The sequence below is a fragment of the Pelophylax lessonae genome, assembly GCF_965119305.1.
Source record: "Pelophylax lessonae genome assembly, chromosome: 6".
In the NCBI taxonomy this organism is placed as follows: domain Eukaryota; kingdom Metazoa; phylum Chordata; class Amphibia; order Anura; family Ranidae; genus Pelophylax; species Pelophylax lessonae.
In genome coordinates, this window is record NC_138773.1 from 76,383,195 (window position 1) to 76,403,394 (window position 20,200).

General features: G+C 44.4%; 1 protein-coding gene across 1 annotated transcript; it reads left to right on the plus strand.

The window, feature by feature from the left end:
* The first annotated feature begins 1,176 nt into the window (after window positions 1-1,176).
* On the plus strand, window positions 1,177-19,912 carry NME3 (NME/NM23 nucleoside diphosphate kinase 3). Its single transcript, XM_082260798.1, has 5 exons — window positions 1,177-1,299; window positions 10,213-10,343; window positions 16,045-16,146; window positions 17,411-17,523; window positions 19,151-19,912. The coding sequence occupies exons 1-5, from the start codon at window positions 1,254-1,256 to the stop codon at window positions 19,266-19,268; spliced, it is 510 nt and encodes a 169-aa protein (XP_082116924.1). The 5' UTR covers window positions 1,177-1,253; the 3' UTR covers window positions 19,269-19,912.
* Window positions 19,913-20,200: the final 288 nt, after the last annotated feature.

The following is a 20,200-nucleotide window of genomic DNA, read 5'->3' on the forward strand; positions in this document are numbered from 1 at the left end:
TCAGATAAAGCGAAGGATGCTAGCAATGAATACAGAGCTTCCTCTGATTGGCAGAGTCAGAGGTTGTGACATCATCAGCCAGCTTCTCTGACTCAGTCAATCAGCGGAAACTTTTTATTCATTGCTTTTTTTTATTAAAGCTTTGTATGCTGTTCTTTAAAACATTGTGACTACAATTATGCAGTAATTTACAGACAGCCAATGAGATGGGATGGCATAGATAGATGGCAGTATATGGATGAGATGGGATATGGAGGGGATGGGATGGCATAGATAGATGGCAGTATATGGATGAGATGGGATATGGATGAGATGGGATGGCATAGATAGATGGCAGTATATGGATGAGATGAGTATATGGATGAGATGAGTATATGGATGAGATGAGTATATGGATGAGATGGCATAGATAGATGGCAGTATATGGATGAGATGAGTATATGGATGAGATGGGATGGCATAGATAGATGGCAGTATATGGATGAGATGAGTATATGGATGAGATGGGATGGCATAGATAGATGAGAGTATATGGATGACATGGGATATGGAGGGGATGGGATGGCATAGATAGATGAGAGTATATGGATGAGATGAGTATATGGAGGGGAGGGGATGGGATGGCATAGATAGATGGGAGTATATGGATGAGATGAGTATATGGATGAGATGGGATGGCATAGATAGATGGCAGTATATGGATGACATGGGATATGGAGGGGATGGGATGGCATAGATAGATGAGAGTATATGGATGAGATGAGTATATGGAGGGGAGGGGATGGCATAGATAGATGGCAGTATATGGATGAGATGAGTATATGGATGAGATGGCATAGATAGATGGCAGTATATGGATGAGATGGGATATGGAGGGGATGGGATGGCATAGATAGATGGCAGTATATGGATGAGATGAGTATATGGATGAGATGGCATAGATAGATGGCAGTATATGGATGAGATGGGATATGGAGGGGATGATTGGACTGGGATGTGTTGGGACATTAGCAGCTGCAGTTTGCTTTTTGGACACAAGATGGCGCAGTGAAATCTCCTCCTCCCCGGTAATGTTTAGTTAGGAAAGCTCCCGGTCCCGGTGATGTGTGTCTCGTGTCTTTCCGTATTATACATAAAAACACGTGTTACATAAATTAGCTTTTTATAGAATCTCGGAGGGGTGGCGGCGTGCGCGTTCCCGCGTGTGCCGGCTTTGTGACGTGCGCGGCCCCGTCTCCTCTCTCTCTCTCGCCATGATCTGTCTGATGCTGACCATCTTCGCGCACATTTTCCCCACAGGTGAGTGGTCGGTGTGGGGGAGGGGAGCGTGTTGTGTCCTCCTCAGGATGTGTAGACAATGTGGGCCCCAATGTGTCTCTCACCTGTGTGGGGGGTGTTGCTTGTGGCACCCATTGTACTCAGAACATGCAGCCAGGAATTGGGGACAGTCCATAAGTAATAAAGACATTGACAGTGTAATATAAAATGGAGGGAAATGATTATATTGTCTTGGTATTAGAATGGTCTGGTATATGTCCGGGGTCTGGAGTGACCCCTATGGGGGGGTTTCTTTGCCTTGCACCCCAAGCCGGGGGGCTAAATCTTCACACGCCGTGTGTGGGGGGACACATGTGCAGAACGGACGGTGCACAGGGAATCATGGGACATGTAGTATGAGGGAATTGCCCCCCCCCCCCCCCCCCAGTTCAGGGGGGTGCTGAGTAAGATGAGACCAGGTAAAGTGCAGATGTGTGTCTAGACCGGCCACACCTCTGAAGAGTGATCTAAATTCGAATCACTTTCCAGGGATAATTGCCAGGCACTATAGATGTGACCCCTCACCATCTGTTTTAACTGTATTTTGGAAAAAACAACTGTGCTGCACCTCCCTGAATGACATGCAGTTGTAGGACGTTTGCACCACTTCCCCATTTGCTTGTGTGGGTCGCGTTTTGTGGGCTTGTCCCCCACCAATTTCACAATGTCCTGTCAGCACCCCATTCATTCACTGCCATCAATTGCCTAAAGCAGCACTAATTGCAAACATTTTTCATTTTGGAGGGTTACAACCTAACCTGTCTGCTTGTTTTTTGCTATCTGTGTCCCATTAGGGGAGATTTTCCTTCACTTCCTGTCCCATAGCCAAAAAAGGAAGTGAGAGGAAATCCCTCCAAAGTGAGGGAATCTCAGTGTGTCACCAGAGCTAGTGTCCCCATTGGAAGATTCCTCCTCTATTCCTGTTTTGGTGACCGCTCTAAATTTGGGATTTTCTTTCACTTTCAGTGACATCGGTAGGTGAATCTCCCAAAGGCCCCTTTCACATAGGCGGACCGTTCAGATCCGCCTGTCAGATTTTTTGGCGGATCTGAACGGTCACCCCATGGATCTCTATGGGGCATCGGATGTCAGCGGAGACATGTCCGCTAACATCCGATCTGTCAAATCTGGACGGATGGAAACCCTATTTAAAATGCAATTTTTTTTTTTTTTTTAGAAAAAAAACACTTCAATTAATAAAAATAAAAAAATAAAAGCAGTAGTTAGCCCAATATTTTTTGTATAACGTGAAAGATGATGTTGCGCTGAGAATCGTGAGAGAATTGTGATCTTTATTTCAAGCAAAAAAATTGTGATTCTCATTTTATCCAGAATTGTGCAGCTATACTACCCAGCATGCACCTCCTGTTCTTGCGCAGTGAAGACTCTCTGTGGTGCGCACTGTTAACCGGTTGCCGACCGCCGCACGACTATTTACTGCAGCGGTCAGCCCCGGCCAGGCAGAGTGACGTAGATCTACGTCACTTGCTTGTCCCTTCCTTGTGAGCCAATAGCGCGCGAGCGCATGCCCGCCGCGGCTCGTTCACAGGGAAGTCAGTGCGTGTGACCAGCGGACCCGATGTCACTCGCCGATCGTCGGTGCAGAGGGAGAAAGTCAGACGGCTGATGTAAACAAGCCGCCTGTCATTGTTGATCACTATTCCTACACTAGTAGCCACAGCCAATCACAGTAAAAAGCACGCCCCTAGGGACACACTTAACCCCTCCCTCCCCAATAAAGTTAACCCCTCCCCTGTCTTCTTGCATTGCGTTGTTTCCAAAGTGGAACTGAAGGGATTACAGGTGGAGTTAGGCGCCATTATAGAATTATAATGAGGATGCCTGACTCCTAGGATTGATGACATGGATATCCCCGGAGTCCATGGAAATTCTTGATGTACATCACCCTGGTGAAGGGAACCGGAAGAGGTGGCAATTTTATAATAAAAAAGGCGTTTTGTTTAGTAAATACACTAAAAAGCAATATCCAAGCAGTAAATGCGGAGGGATCAGCAATTTATTGGGGCAAAGTTGTTCAAGAAGGTGAAGCTTCACTTTAAGCTGGGGGGGGTTGCTTAACCACTTGCCGACCGCCGCAAGTACATATACTGCGGCGGTCAGCCCCTCACAGGCAAAGTGACGTACTGGTACGTCACTAGCCTGTGAGGCTCTGGGGAGCGAGTGCGCGCCACCAGAGGCGCGCTCCTGCGCGGTCACGGACCCCCTCCCCGCGCGTGTGAGCGGCGGACCCGATGTCCGCCGCTCACTCACGATCGTCCGTGACAGCGGGAGAAAGGCAGGCGGCTGATGTAAACAAGCCGCCTGTCATTCTCCCCTGTGTAGGAACAGTGATCATATGGTTCTAATATGTAGGATCGTTGTTCCTACACCTCAAGCCACAGCCAATCACAGTTAGAATCACGCCCCTAGGGACACACACAACCCCTCCCTCTCAAAGAAAAGTTAACCCCTTCACTACCAGTGTCATTTTACAGTAACAGTGCATATGTATAGCACTGATTACTGCAGTAATGTCACTGGTAACCCCAAAAATGTCAGTCCAGGGTCCGATCTGTCCGCCCCAATGTTGCAGTCCCGCAAAAAAAAATCGCAGATCGCCGCCATTACGCGTTAAAAAAAAAACAACAAAAATGACAAAAATCTTTCCCTTTGTAAGTAAACGCGATAACTTTTGCGCAAACCAATCAAAATACGCTTTTTGCGATTTTACCAAACATAGGTAGCATAAAACAAATTGGCCAAAAATGTTAAAACATTTTGATTTTTACATTTTTTTGGGGGGGAAATTTCATATAAAAAATGTGAAAAATATTGCTATTTTTGCAAAATTTACGCTCTTTTTTTGTTTATAGCGCGTGATCAAAAAATCGCACAGGTGATCAAATACCACCAAAAGAAAGCTCTGTTTGTGGGAAAAAAAGGACGCCAAATTCGTTTAGATACAGCATCGCACGACCGCGCAATTGTCCGTTAAAGTCATGCAGTGCCGAATCGCAAAATACCCCCTGGTCAGGAAGGGGGTAAAATCTTCCGGGGCTTAAGTGGTTAAAGAGGACCTGTCCTGCTTATTTCTATAACAAGGGATGTTTACATTCCTTGTAGTAGGAAAAAAGTGATCAAAACTTTTTTTTTTAAAGGCACAGTGTAAAAATAAAAAATAAAAATAAAAAAAAATTTAAAGTACCCCATCCCTTCGAGCTTGCGCGTAGAAGCGAACGCATACACAATCAAAATACGCTTTTGGCAATTTTTTTTTTTTTCCTAAACATATGTAGCATAAAACAAATTGGCCGAAAATGTTAAAAAATTTTGATTTTTACATTTTTTTTTTGGGAATTTCATATAAAAAAAATGTGAAAAATATTGTTGTTTTTGCAAAATTTACGCTCTTTTTTTTTTTGTTTATAGCGCATGATCAAAAAATCTCACAGGTGATCAAATACCACCAAAAGAAAGCTCTGTTTGTGGGGAAAAAAAGGACGTCAAATTCGTTTAGGTACAGCGTCACATGACCGCTCAATTGTCCGTTAAAGTCAGGCAGTGCCGAATCGCAAAATACCCCCTGGTCAGGAAGGGGGTAAAATCTTTCGGGGCTTAAGTGGTTTAAACACGGCTCATCTGCATGTCTAAACTTGGCCTAAGAGCTGAAACCATGCACCATACATGACATGAGTGTATTTCTGCACCCGGGGATGAGGATTTGCTGTACGCTGATAACTGCACATCCAACCATTTACTTGTATACAAGGACAGATCCGCTGCCCTGGATACAATCACTGTGTCAAGGAGGGCTCCTCTGTCTCTGTGTACAGATCTGTCACAGGTCATCTGAGCATTGGTGTACAATCACCTGTCACAGCCCTGTGCCCATGTAAATGAGCCCTATCTTCTAAAAAGTAAGACTTGGCGGTACAGGAGTGGAAAATTACATTATATTAGCTAGTATTTCGTCTTCATGCTCCCTGGGTGGATAGGTGAATAAGGAAAGCATAGGTGCACCATCCATCCCCGCTGATGTCAGCTTGTAAAGGCTTGTATACACGATAAGAAAATCGGAAGTAAAATTTCGTCCGGACGTTCTGCCGATTTTAGGATCATTCGTATGGTGCTTTCAACAGCCGATTTATAAATTTTTGGATGACAAAAATTGAATGTGCAGGCTATAAAATTTTCATCGTACGTGACCACATTGTCCGATTTTCGTTTCTACAGTTTTTGTCTGAAAAAAAAAAAATCGGAAGCGCAAGACTAGGCATGCTCAAGAACTAAAGAATACAAAAAAATTAAACAAATCTCACCTACCCAAGACCTACGCCTGCTTCTCCTGGGCAATCTCTGGCTCCCCTGGAAACTTTCCTTGCTTCCTCCTACGATGCAAACCTTCTTTCAAGCCGGGAGGATGTTGGGGGCCGCACAGGAGAAGCTGACTGAGGGTCCTACACAACGGATTACCTTGTTGCCATTCAGATTCCTCGAGTCCAAGATATCCTCCTTGACGACATCCCAGTTTGTTCTCTTAGGTGTATCTGAATTTTCACAGTTCTATTCGGCTGTTACTCTAAGATCCCGGCGGAGTTGATACGTAATTTTAACCTACCGCCCTCAATCTCTTTCGCTGCTCTTCGCATTCACCACTTCCTTACACAAAACCCCTGCAAACTCTCCGAGTACCCCTCAAAGCCTGGCACTTCTATACCTCTGACAGAAAAATCTCCAAAGGTATCTCTTTATTCTATGATTCCTTGCTACACGGGAAAGACCCTCCTAAATCGACCCCCATGCTTAGATGGGAATGTGACCTCCACTGCACGTTCACTCCTGAGCAATGGTCCATTGCCTCTCGTTCCACATACCAACTCTCCCATTGTACATCCCACTGGGAAATGATGTGGAAGATCACGAACAGCTGATACTATACCCCATACCGACTAGCAAAGTTTTCCCATCCCAATCTGACCTATGTTGGAGGGAGTGTGGTCACACAGGTACACATGCCCACATCCTCTGGGACTGCCCCTCCCTCACCAGCTTTTAGAACCAAATTTTGCGATGCATTTCCGCCTGTACTGGTATCCTAGCCCTGCCAAAAATAGAATTAGCGTTGTTGAATGGTATTGATGCATATCCAACGATGTACAGGCAGATGGTCCTGCATATTCTCCTGGCCTCAAGAACACTAATGGAGAACCCTGGACATCCCCAACTTCTCTGAAGTAGTCGACATTGTCAATGCTAATTACCGCTTAGAAAAGTCCTTGGCTTTCAACTCCCTTTCCTTCCATAAATTCAGCAGATCCTTGCAACACTGGATGTACTTTCATTAATATTGTTCTTTTTGGCAACATACAGTGGGTATGGAAAGTATTCAGACCCCCTTAAATTTTTCACTCTGTTATATTGCAGCCATTTGCTAAAATCATTTAAGTTCATTCTTCTTCCTCATGAATGTACACATAGCACCCCATACTGACAGAAAAACACAGAATTGTTGACATTGTTGCAGATTTATTAAAAAAAGAAAAACTGAAATATCACATGGTCCTAAGTATTCAGACCCTTTGCTGTGACACTCATATATTTAACTCAGGTGCTTTCCATTTCTTCTGATCATCCTTGAGATGGTTCTACACCTTCATTTGAGTCCAGCTGTGTTTGATTATACTGATTGGACTTGATTAGGAAAGCCACACACCTGTCTATATAAGACCTTCCAGATCACAATGCATGTCAGAGCAAATGAGAATCATGAGGTCAACTTCAGGAACTGCCTGAAGAGCTCAGAGACAGAATTGTGGCAAGGCACAGATCTGGCCAAGGTTACAAAAAGATTTCTGCTGCACTTAAGGTTACTAAGAGCACAGTGGCCTCCATAATCCTCAAACGGAAGACGTTTGGGACGACCAGAACCCTTCCTAGAGCTGGCCGTCCGGCCAAACTGAGCTATCGGGGGAGAAGAGCCTTGGTGAGAGAGGTAATGAAGAACCCAAAGATCACTGTGGCTGAGCTCCAGAGATGCAGTCAGGAGATGGGAGAAAGTCAACTATCACTGCAGCCCTCCACCAGTCGGGGCTTTATGGCAGAGTGGCCCGACGGAAGCCTCTCCTCAGTGGAAGACGCATGAAAGCCTGCATGGAGTTTGCTAAAAAACACCTGAAGGACTCCAAGATGGTGAGAAATAAGATTCTCTGGTCTGATGAGACCAAAATAGAACTTTTTGGCCTTCTAAGCGGTATGTGTGGAGAAAACCAGGCACTGCTCATCACCTGTCCAATACAGTCCCAACAGTGAAGCATGGTGGTGGCAGCATCATGCTGTGGGGGTGTTTTTCAGCTGCAGGGACAGGACGACTGGTTGCAATCTAAGGAAAGATGAATGCGGCCAAGTACAGGGATATCCTGGACAAAAACCTTATCCAGAGTGCTCTGGACCTCAGACTGGGCCGAAGGTTTACCTTCCAACAAGACAATGACCCTAAGCACACAGCTAAAATAACGAAGGAGTGGCTTCACAACAACTCCGTGACTGTTCTTAAATGGCCCAGCCAGAGCCCGGACTTAAACCCAATTGAGCATCTCTGGAGAGACCTAAAAATGGCTGTCCACCAACGTTTACCATCCAACCTGACAGAACTGGAGAGGATCTGCAAGGAGGAATGGCAGAGGATCCCCAAATCCAGGTGTGAAAGACTTGTTGCATCTTTCCCAAAAAGACTCCTGGCTGTATTAGATCAAAAGGGGGCTTCTACTAAATACTGAGCAAAGGGTCTGAATACTTAGGACCATGTGATATTTCAGTTTTTCTTTTTTAATAAATCTGCAACAATGTCAACAATTCTGTGTTTTTCTGTCAGTATGGGGTGCTATGTGTACATTCATGAGGAAGAAGAATGAACCTAAATGATTTTAGCAAATGGCTGCAATATAACAAAGAGTGAAAAATTTAAGGGGGTCTGAATACTTTCCGTACCCACTGTAAGTACAGCCTCTCCCTCATGGAGGGGTGGTTCAACTACCCTTGACGCGTTATTTCCCAGTTGGGGCGTCTGGAGTAGCTGCCCCTCTGCCCTACCAACTCACAATCTAGCTGTACACCCCCGCCACACTAAAAGTGTTCCTTGGGTCATCTCACCTCTAGCCATTACTACATGGAGGTAGCCTCCCTCAATATAACTCAGTTATTGTGACTTCATTATGCTTTGATTCTGCATGGTTGTATGTGCTAAACCTGCACTTTCTCATTATTGAACCTATCCCTCATTGTTGGAATATCTTTACTTCTTGCATTGTTTCTTATTTGTTGTTGCTGTTACCCTTTTGCTGCTTCTTTTGCATTTTTGAAATGTATGTTTTGTGATCTAACAATAAAAAATATTATTTAAAAAAAAAAAAAAATTAACACATGACATGACATAACTTCTGAAGTTGAATTCTGTCGTAAGAGAATTTTCGTATGAAAGTAACCTCTTCACTTTTGGATATGAGACGAGCATGTAACAAAAATAGACACAAATTCGTCCGATAATCTCTGATCGTGGGTACGAGGCTTTAGGCCGCTTTCACACGGGTGGAACTGATCAGGTCCACCTAACATTTTTTTTAAGGCAGACCTGATCTGACCATTTGTTGCTCTGTATGAAGCGGCACGTCCGTTGACACCCACTGACCTCTTATTTGTTCTTGTCCGCTAAAAACAGACAAATGGGGATCTGTTCCCAATCAGTCTATCGGATCAGATGACAGTCAGGTGGAAAGGGACAGGCGGTCTGTTTCCATCTGACAGCTCATAGAGAAGAGTGGGCGGTGTCCCATGTCCGCTCTGCATAGCGGAGAGATCCCCTGCTGAGCAGGCAGATCCGATGGTGGACTCTGCCAGTGTGAAAGGGTCCTTATACCTCGTACACAATAAGAATTTCAGCCCAATGATCGTCTGCTTGTTTTTTTTTTTTTGCATGCTAGTCTCTATCGTACCTCCCCTTTAAAACTGAGAGGCTGAAAGCTGCTGAGGCTGGACGGTGCACTAAGCGGTACTAAATGTGCATGCCCAGGGACAGATTCCTGGAACACAAGCAGTCTGCGTTCTGGGCATTCATCCCTGGGCTCTTCCTGCCTAAGATGGCACAGGCAGATCTACTAATGCCTGCTGCTGTTCTGATTGTCAAGGTGCGTCCAGCAAGCCCATAAACGTCGTTGTCAGTGGCCGCAGTTATTTGTGACTGTTCACAGGGTCAGTGATTACCTGCGGTTACACTTTCTGCACATCCAGCAGCGATCACTGCAGGTAATCAATGGCTGTGCAAACCACATTGAATAGCTGCAGCTGCCGACAACCTGTCATTGAAGGGTACTTGCTCAGCAACCTCAGCTCGCTGCTCAACACAGCAGGTTCCTGTTGCTGCCATTCACACTGGGGTAAATCAGCTTGTGCAAATGTAGCCTAAATATCACTATCACTCGGTACACTGTCCAGCCGCAGCAGCATTGGTTGTTAGAGAACAGGCTGCCAGTTCGTGGACGGTGTCCCTGTGCCTTCTGCCCGCACCTAAGCACTGGCGTTTCACGCAATCGTATAAGAACCAGCAAAATCATATTATAGTCATAGGAAATAAAACTTTGAGTTGAGATGTAAAGCACAAAACCTGGGGGAGGGGATGAATTTATATATTCAGGGCTCACTCTCATCGTGTCCGCTGATCAGCAAAAAAAAGGCCCCCATTTGATCTAAAAATATAAAACCTTACAATCACTGAGCTGTGTGACCTTTATTATTCAACTTCTTTTTTGATGGGTTTATTTTTATTTGCTGTAGAATAGTAAGAAGTGTACAACAACTAGGACTGACTAGATACACATTGTTACCTGTCTGTTCTCTCTCCAGCATGGACGGGGATTAATGAGCGCACGTTTTTGGCTATAAAGCCAGATGGGTGTCAGCGGCGTTTGGTCGGAGAGATCATCCGGCGATTCGAGAAGAAGGGTTTCAAACTGGTGGCCATGAAGATGATGCAGGTGAGTCACTGAAGTAAAGAAGACATTTAACAAAGTACTTTCAATGTTCCCATCCAGCCAATCAGATTCCAGATTTAATGGTTCCAATGCTAAAGTGATGATGGAAAGCACGGGGGTTGGTGTGATGTCACCAACATCGGTTTTTGAAAAGATACAGCCCATTCAGAAATAAATTCTGATGAATCTTGATGACCCAACCAACAAGCCAGGTCACAAATTAGAAATCTTTGCAAATGCAGCTTTGCATAGATCTGCAGTTCTATGCAGTTGCTGATCCTTTTTAATTTTTGTTTAGGAGGTTGCTTGGCTGGTAAGTTTACCCTTCACTTTAATGAATAGCCAGTTCTGACCTGAATGAAATATGCAACCAGTAGTGTTTTTAAGAATGTTTGTTTTTTTTTTCAAATGTTAGAGGGGTCACGTTCACGTTCATTTTCAACCACAGTGATGAGAAATTCAAAGGAGCAAAATGGAAAATTTGTGTTGATCAAACAAATTTCTAATGGTGAATGTGAGTTTCATTCAGGTAATTACAATAATTCCAAAATCAACTCTTAAAAGCAAACAAGATTTTGAAGTACTCTCGATCAACATGCTTCAAGTAATTGAATGTTCTGAGAAATTCTGTACAAATTTTTGTATGAACATTCGCTTGAAAATTTAGTGTATTGTCAGCTTTAGGGCTTCTCTGGGAAAAGTGTACCAGCAATCGTTGCCTGTGACAACCTGAATATTGTTGGCCACTGACCAAAATCCTTGTTTTAGGAATGAGATTACTTACTGTAGGCAAGAAGAGAGTTTGATAAAACCATTTCCTTTCATAATTATTATTTTACAGGGTTTATAGAGCACCAAAAGTTTGCTTTGCACTTTACAAAATAAAGACAGAGTTACAATGCAATTTACAGTGCCTTGAAAAAGTATTCATAACCCATTGACAATTTCCACATTGTCATGTTACAACAAAAAAACGTAAATGGATTTTATGTGATAGCCCAACACAAAGCTGCAAATAATTGTGAAGTGGAAGGAAAATGGTAAATAGTTTTCCAATTTTTTTAAAAAATATCTGAAAAGTGTGGCGTGCCTTTGTATTCAGCCCCCTTTACTCTGATACCCCTAACTAAAATCTAGTGAACTAATTGCCTTCAGAAGTCACCTAATTAGTAAATAATTTAATCTCAGTATAAATACAGCTGTTCTGTGAAGCCCTCAGAAATTTGTTAGAGAACCTTAGTGAACAAACAGCATCATGAATGCCAAGGAACACGCCAGACAGGTCAAAGCTAAAGTTGTGGAGAAGTTTAAAGCAGAGTTAGGTTATAAAAAAAGACGTATAATAAAACTATTGCAAATACGGTGTATGTCTCCCTAATTATTGTTGAAATAAGATAATAAATAAGTGACAGGTGACTAGATAATAAACGCTTATAAAGTGCCAAGTGCAACAATAATCTGGGTGATTGAATAAATGAAATCAATAGTGGGTGACCCAGTTCAGTGAAAAGGTACACTGGAATATTGTGCCAAATCCGAAAACAAATGTGATAACAAAGATGTAAATTCAGACTGATGATAACAGTGTCAGGTGTGTGGTAATATCACAGCCTGTTATGAATAGGTAATGTAAAAATTATAATAAATAAACCATAAACTAAAATCAGTAGTGACATATAATAGTGATAACAAGGTGAACAACTGTGTTTATCCTTGGGTGTGTCAAATAGATCCGCTAGCAATATCGTATATCGGCAGGCAGCTTTATATAAAACCTTACAGCAGGTATATGGAACAATATAAATCAACCATAGATAAATATAGCAGCAGTAATCAGAGCTTCAAAGGAATAAATAGTCCAAAAATAGCCTAAAAAAGGGATGATCCCACAATTAAGAGAAGTCCATAGGTATTTAGTGCAAAAAAAGGTGACTTCAGTGCAGGTGCTTCTAAATATTGCTTTAAGGGTGCCCGGACTCCGGTGATCACTCTGTGCTCCCCGCACCCCCAGGACCGCACTCACCAGAGTTAGTTACCCCTACAGGGGTACCAAGCCTTGGGTATATAATCTCTGAGTCCCCCTCTGGTCTCCCTGGATGGTGCTATGGATACGAGTGTTGTCCAACAACCTGCCCGAGTCCTTCGTCACACTATCCGAGTCCAACCATTAAACATCCGCCAACTCCAACCCGGAACCCAAACACAAGCCTCATATATGCTGGGGCTGTGTGGGTGGTCTGGTCCCATCTCCAGGGGTGGGGGCAGGGCGCTATGCTGGTGATGGGGCAGGGGGGTGCGCCGCCGACGACCGGACGTTAGGCTGTGCGGGGGGGTGTACCTGGTGGGGGGCTCCTGCCTTGGCCTGTCCTTGAGGCCTAGGTATTCCCTGGGGGCCTTGTGGTGCCGCTATTTTCTTGTAGCCTGTGTGCTCAATGCATGGTGGCCATTATTGTGTAGTCCAGCGGCTATTTTGCGGTGGTTTGCAATTGAAAATAGGGGCGCCAATTTCGGCGGTGGGAGCCCCTTCTTATCTTCTGGTGCTGACTCCTGGATCCTTTTATTTTCTGATCGCCACTCGTGCAGTGCAGGTTCTCCTAGTGGCTGCGGTGCCTGGTTTCTGCGGGGTGGTGGGTCTGGTGGGGTCCTCTCCCTCTCTGCTGAGGATCGATTGGTGCTCTGTGACTGGCATCTGGGTGGTGCTGCCAGAGTGGAGGGGGTTGTCCCTTAGCAGTGTTTTACACTTTTTGTGGAGTCCCCCTGGTGACTCATGGAGTCTTTGGAGCACGTCTCCCCTCCTGATCCCCTCTCTAGGGCTGCGGGGCTCATCCATCCATCGATGCACTGATGGCGGTCCTGGAGTCCCTTGTGTCCCAGGTGGAGGTAGCTTTTGGGCGACGGGCTGGCATAAAGCGCCTCCTGCCTTTCCCTGCCTCATCTGTCTCCTCAGATCCTGAATCTGATTCGGCCACCACAGACGTGGGTCACCCTGCTGGGTCTGCGACCATGAGCCTTGAATCCTCAGATAGTGAGGATAATTCCTCCTCTTCTGCAACCGCACACGAAAATGCACTGGTGGACCCACTGATTGTTATCTGTGCTTGAGACTTAAAGTTGAAGGACGCAGCTGCGCCTGGGATGGAGGCGCAGGTTCCCTTTGGCACTCACAAGCCATCCAGAGCGGAAAAGGAGTTCCCTTTCCCCTCCTATTTTGACAGAATTGTCACTGGGGACGACCGAAGCGTCCCTTTGGGGTCCCTAAGCGAGTTGCTAGGCGATACCCCTATGAGGAGCCCCTTCTTAAGAAGTGGACTGTTCCACCGGTGGTGAACCTTCCGGTTTCCAGATTATACAAGGCAGCCATGATTCCGGTTGAAGAGGACCCGACTGACAGGAAGGCGGAGGCTGTGGCCAGCAATTTGTACACCCTGGCTGGTTCGGCAATGAGGCCAATTTTCACCATTGCCCTGGTGTTGCAGACTCTGACCGTGTGGGCTAAGCTTTTACGCCGTGACCGAGAAGTAGTACTGCCCCCCCCCCTGCCTTTTCTGAACTGGCAGGCCAGCTGGCCCAGGGGTTGCAGTTTATCTATGATACCTCTTTGGATGCTGCTCCCCTAGTGGCTCGGCTCTCTGTTTCGGCAGTGGTCCTTCGGCATGTGTTTTGGCTCAAATGCTGGTCTGCGGACCAGACTTCTAAAAAGGCCTTGACTGATATTCTCTTTCAAGGATATATCCTGTTTGGTGCTACCCTGGATGGTTTCACGGGGGGGGGGGGGGGGGACAGTACCTTTTCTTCCACAGGCTACTAAGGGCAAGGACTCTCATTGTAGAAGTGGACCCTCTTTCTTGGCTCAGTTTTTTTCGTCCCTCAGGGTCGACTGACAAGGGATCGGAGCCCTTCAGGGCCTCCTCCTGGAGGATTCAAGCGAACTTGGTTTGGCAAGTCAAGTGCGGGCTTCTCCAGACCCGGACAAGGCCCCTTCAGCATGAGAGGTGCACCCTCACCCGTAACTGGGGTGGGGGGGCGTCTTCGCTGGTTCCCAGACCCCTGGACTCCCCTGGTACAAGAACAAGTGGGTCCATGAGGTCATTCGATTTAGCTACAAGATTGAGTTTTGTTCTTACCCTCCGGTAAAGTTTTTTCCTTCCAACGTGCAACTGTCCCCGGTCCGCTTTCAGTCTCTTTTGGGGGCGGTGCAAGACCTTTTACTTTACGGGTGATGGTCCTGGTTTCAACTTCAGAACGTTTTCAAGGGTTTTATTCAAACCTGTTTACAGTCCCCAGGAAGGAAGGCAATGTGCGTCCAATTCTGGACCTCAAGGTGCTGAACTGCTTTGTGCGGGTGCAGAATTTCAGGATGGAGTCTGTTCGCTTGGTGGTGGCTTCCCTGCATCAGGGGGATTTTTTTTTCCTCCACCGACATCAAGGACGCTTGCCTTCACATTTCAATGTGTCGGTCTCCTGCGCTTCCTCCACTTTGCTGTGGGAGAGGAGCATTACCAGTTTGTAGCGTTAACCTTTTTGGTCTCGCTTCTGCTCCTCGGGTCTTCACGATAGTGTTGACCCCGGTGCCAGAATTGTTATGGCAATGGGGGATCACGCTACTTGGACCTCCCTCCCTCCCTCCCTCCCTTTCTTTCTTTCTTTCTTTCTTTCTTTCTTTCTTTCTTTCTTTCTTTCTTTCTTTCTTTCTTTCTTTCTTTCTTTCTTTCTTTCTTTCTTTCTTTCTTTCTTTCTTTCTTTCTTTCTTTCTTTCTTTCTTTCTTTCTTTCTTTCTTTCTTTCTTTCTTTCTTTCTTTCTTTCTTTCTTTCTTTCTTTCTTTCTTTCTTTCTTTCTTTCTTTCTTTCTTTCTTTCTTTCTTTCTTTCTTTCTTTCTTTCTTTCTTTCTTTCTTTCTTTCTTTCTTTCTTTCTTTCTTTCTTTCTTTCTTTCTTTCTTTCTTTCTTTCTTTCTTTCTTTCTTTCTTTCTTTCTTTCTTTCTTTCTTTCTTTCTTTCTTTCTTTCTTTCTTTCTTTCTTTCTTTCTTTCTTTCTTTCCCTCCTCCTTTCTCCCGAGGAAGGAACGACGGACAGGGGCGAAGTACCACCAGTAAAGTGAACGTCAGGATAACACCGCCAATTCCGTCACCCTGCGTGCAGAGGTAAAGGCCACCTTCTGAGACAGCGTAACTAGGAGAATCTCCCGAAGATTCTCAAAAAGAGGCTTGGGATCTATGGAAAGGTTCCTGGTGGTCAGGGTTTCTTGCTCTGATGCCCTGAAGACCTGCAGGACTCTGTCTGGCAGGGCAGAAGACTTGACTGTTCTCTGCTGCAGATAAGTGCCACTGACTATTTTTGTCCCTCCCCCAGCCTGTGACTGGACAGTCAAAGGAGAAGCAGCAAACCGCTTATTATCTCCTTGTGCTGCGTCTCTCACCTGATCAGAGCTCTGATGTACAGCAAGAGGCCGATACAAAGGTAAATTTAGGTACATGTAATGCTTTCATTAAAAAGTTGTACATTTATTTGAGTGAATAATAAATACAAAGCTTTATTAGTTTGTGTATTTTATATCTGCTTTTAAGTTCAGGTTTAAGAAACTGGGTGCAACCAGCTGCCTTTCAGATTTGTTGGCTGTCTATCTTGGGGGGTCTTGTCCATCCCTAGATTTAATTTTTTTATGCACTCTAGAGCTGTATCTATGACTTTTTTTTTTTTTCACACAGGCATCAGAGGCTCTGTTGAAGGAGCATTACTTTGACCTTCGAGACCGTCCATTCTACCAGCGTCTTGTAAAATACATGGGTTCTGGACCAGTGATTGCCATGGTGAGAACTAAAGAACCCCATTATTGCACATTTACACCTAAGGTTATCAGTGTATTGGTATCTTTATGGTATAAAATGACATTGAACGGGAGATTTGGATTTTTTTTTTTTCTCCCCTTTCCTATTTATTTACTAATGCCAGCAGCACGAATAATCTGTGTTGATTAGGAGAGTGAAGTTCACTTTTAAATACAGTGCCCTGTCCCCTTTTCTTGCTTTTTAAGCCTTGCTCAAACAGCTACCCGGCTTTGTATTCAGTGAAAGCTGGGACTTCCTGAGCCCCCACACAATAGCAACAAAAGCTGCCCTTCAGCTTCTGTAATACATTGTCAGATATTCCAGGACCAATAAAATGTAATTTGCATTCTTCAAACAGCATGCAAGAACTCAAGATCTTTAGGGGGTTAAATATTTCCCTAATAGTGTTGTTATAGGGAGGAACTTTTTAGCACAGTTCTTCCAGAGCAATTATTATTCATATTTCTCCTGTTCAGCTTGTTATAAGTCTACACAGCAAACAAAGTTTTACCAGGCAGTATATACCAAGTCTTCTACACTTGAAAGGCAAACTGGTCCTGACGCTGATGCTTTTCCGTCTTGCAGATTCCACTGGCTAGCGCTCCAAGCCATGCTTTTGGTCCTGAAACAGCGATAGTACTTCTCCTCTCCTCCTATCGCCTATTCAGTGTGCAGCCTTTCCTGCGGCGCTGCCCTCTCTTCTACCCTTAGGTCACAGCTGCTAGTCTGTCCTCAGCCCGGAGCCTTCCCCTCACACTTCTGCTCTTCCTCCGGAGTCCTTACTATCCTTACAAAACACAGTAAAGAACACTGCTCCTTGTGTGGTAAAAGAAACCAAATTATTACTTACACATATAGCAATGACACACACTTTTTAAGGTATAGACTCCCACAGGTACATTGTGTCTAAGTCCAACACCAGAAAACAGACACCTAATAGGAAATGCTCTCTCCTTTCACACTGACACTACTGACCCAAGGCATTGCCCAGTTTCTTCTCTGAAGGAATAGCTCGTTAGATCATGTCTTGTGCATTGTCATTCTGAATGGGAGTGGCTTGGTATTGATCGAATAACATTATATTAGTGTTCCCGAAGACTCTTCCTGTCCTGATCATCTTCTAGGCCATTTAGGCATTTCTGAAATTCTTTTTCATCTATTTTTTTGAAATTCACCAGGTATATAAAGTATGATGTAGTTTATATTATATTTGCATGTGTGTAATAACACATTTTGGTTTCTGAAGGTCTGGCAGGGGCTGGATGTAGTGAAGACTGCTCGTCTCATGATGGGGGAGACCAACCCAGCTGATTCCCTGCCTGGTACCATCCGAGGGGATTTCTGTGTAGATGTCAGCAGGTAAGCTACCTCAAGGAAGATCCCCCCCTATATTTTCAGGGCCCTCGCACAGAGGGTTCCGGTCTTCACACCTCTCCCAGGTTTTCACAAGAAAAGCTATTGCAGCACAGTATTCATGAAATCCAATTGTTCTGTATGGGAAGCAATCTGTTTCATTGAGCAGGTACCATTCTGTTACTACAAGTGTCAGTGTGATTTAGATCTGCTTTTGTTTAGGGGGGGACAGGAATCCCTCTACGCAGAATGGACTTGAAAAGAATAGGTTATACCTAATTTTTTTTTTTTTTCCAAAATCCAATGTTTTGTGTAAGATCTTGAATTCTTTATTTGCTTTTGTTGTACAACCGTGTCACTCCCAGAGTTCCTAAATTCAAGATTAGTAACACTTGGAAATCATGCCCTGATTTATTTTGGCTGTACCCATGTCCATCTAAACAGCACTCATGTTCATTTTACTGCAAGCCTATCACACATGTTGGGATGTATGGTGTGGAAATGGCTTCCTCACAACAGTAAGCTGAAAGCTATTCTAGAAGAGGACACCAAAAACATACCTTGAGTGAAGGATGCCTTTCTCTGGCTGCCGCGATGACTGCTTAAGACCCCGTTCACACTGGGGCGACCTGGTCCCTTTTTTACATTTTTTTTTTTTTTTTTGCTGTCAAATTGAATCTAAACATCCCTTGTGACAGTAATAGGCAGTGACCCCAATTCCCTCCTTTGCACTTAAAAGCATTTAAAATGCCAAGTTTGGCTGTTATGAATGCTGTCAGTTTTTTAAAAATCTGGCGCCTTTAAGGCTTCAGTAACCAGAAGTGATGTCATGACATGGTTTCCACATTGGAGACTAGATCAAAGCCGATTCCCGCTTTGTTCGGGTGTTCGGCCAGCCAGCAGAGGTGCCGGTTGGTCACTCGGGCCTCACAGTGGGATGGGAGACCCGGACAAGCTGCGGAAGGTGAGGTGGACGTCCCCTCCCACTGCTTGTAATTCCAGCCAAGCGGCTGATTAGCCGCATCAATTGTTACTACATCAAAGCCAACCGTCGGCTCTAAAAAAAAAAAAAAAAAGGTACCAGGGTGATGCCTCTAGCTGCAGGCATCACCCCAGTACAACCACTTGGAAGCAGAGGCTGCATATTTGCGTTACATTTTTGGGAAGGGGTTAACTAGAGGTCTATAGTGGACGCCTTTTTTATACAGGGTTCATTCAAAAGAGAGATATGGACATCTGTTGTGGTTCTCAGGATTGCACTTTTGGTCTTCTGTGACCCAGCCATCAGCGGGCTATGGGACAGCGATTACTGAGTCACTGCTTTCCATCCTGTGCAGAGTAAAGACTGATCATTGGTCATGTGATTGTCAGTTCTCGGGCTAGAGCCGATGCAGGACAGCTGCAGCATCAACCGTTTTTGTTTGTTTTTTGTTGAAACCCCAATCTTCTCCAGTAAATTTTTTTTTTTTTTTTTTAATTTTAGAGAAAATTACTGATATTATTTATGGATATTGTGCAGTATTCTAGGCATTCGCCTCTGACATGCCATCCCTTTCTGATACAGCGGCTTACTTGGGAATCTGCTTATGGAAAACAGGTGAATTTACTTGACTCCTTTTTATTCTTCTTTCAGGAATGTCATACATGGCAGTGACTCCACAGAGAGTGCTCAGCGTGAGATTTCCCTCTGGTTTAAGGATGACGAGCTGGTCTGCTGGGATCACAGCGCTGAGAGCTGGATCTATGAGTAATCCACTAAGGAACAGAGAATTTTGAGAAGCTGTTGCAGAGAACAAGGTGGATTCTTCTCATTAGGAATAACAAAAAAAGAAAAGTGGAAAACTTGAATGTAAGGCAAACTAGGGGGGTTACAATTTGTAAATTGCTTACTGAGGGGTATCTGCAAGCAATTAATCTTTCCGTCCAATCAGCATTCATCCAAGGTAGGAAATTGTTACCACCATTGTCCTTTCGGCTCTCATATTACTACAGAGCTAAACCCTTTCTTGTAAAAGATAAAAAATAAATTTAAGTGTTACATGTTCAAAGACACACTACATAGCACTGTTATTTACTGGCATTAATAAAGTTTACAGGGGTTAGTTCTGCTGATTGCCCCCGTTTACACCAATAGCAATGACCTGTTAGCAATATGAGTAAAAGGAAAATCAGCGCAGCTTTAACCTTTGTGACCTACAAATAATACTGTGGTTTTTTTTTTTTTAAATAGGGAAACTGGGGTTTTAAAATGTCTAAGTGCTGGAATGACATCTAAAAACTTGAATATTTTTGAATGTATTTGTTAAAGTGCTTTTGAATCCACAGACCCTTGTATGAGATTTATGTCTGATAAACTTGTGATAGCCCAGCTGGGTGGGACTTGTCCGTGTGTTGCCCCATTTTCTACAATATCCTCCACAAGGAAGGAAGCTACTGCTTTATCTGTGAAAGCAGACTTGTAGGAGGATAACGCTTCTATCTATACTCCTCACTCCTTTAAAGAGATCATGTTGCTATGCCCATTCAGTGCTAAGTGACAGGTTCTCTTCAAAGGCCACCCACTAGTACTCACCTTTTGGGTGCTCTCCATCACTCCCGGTCATCTGTTGGAGCCTTTGGAAATAACTGGCGATTAGGGGTTTGCTGGCTTGTGTTAACCTCCAGGGCAACCCACACATGATTC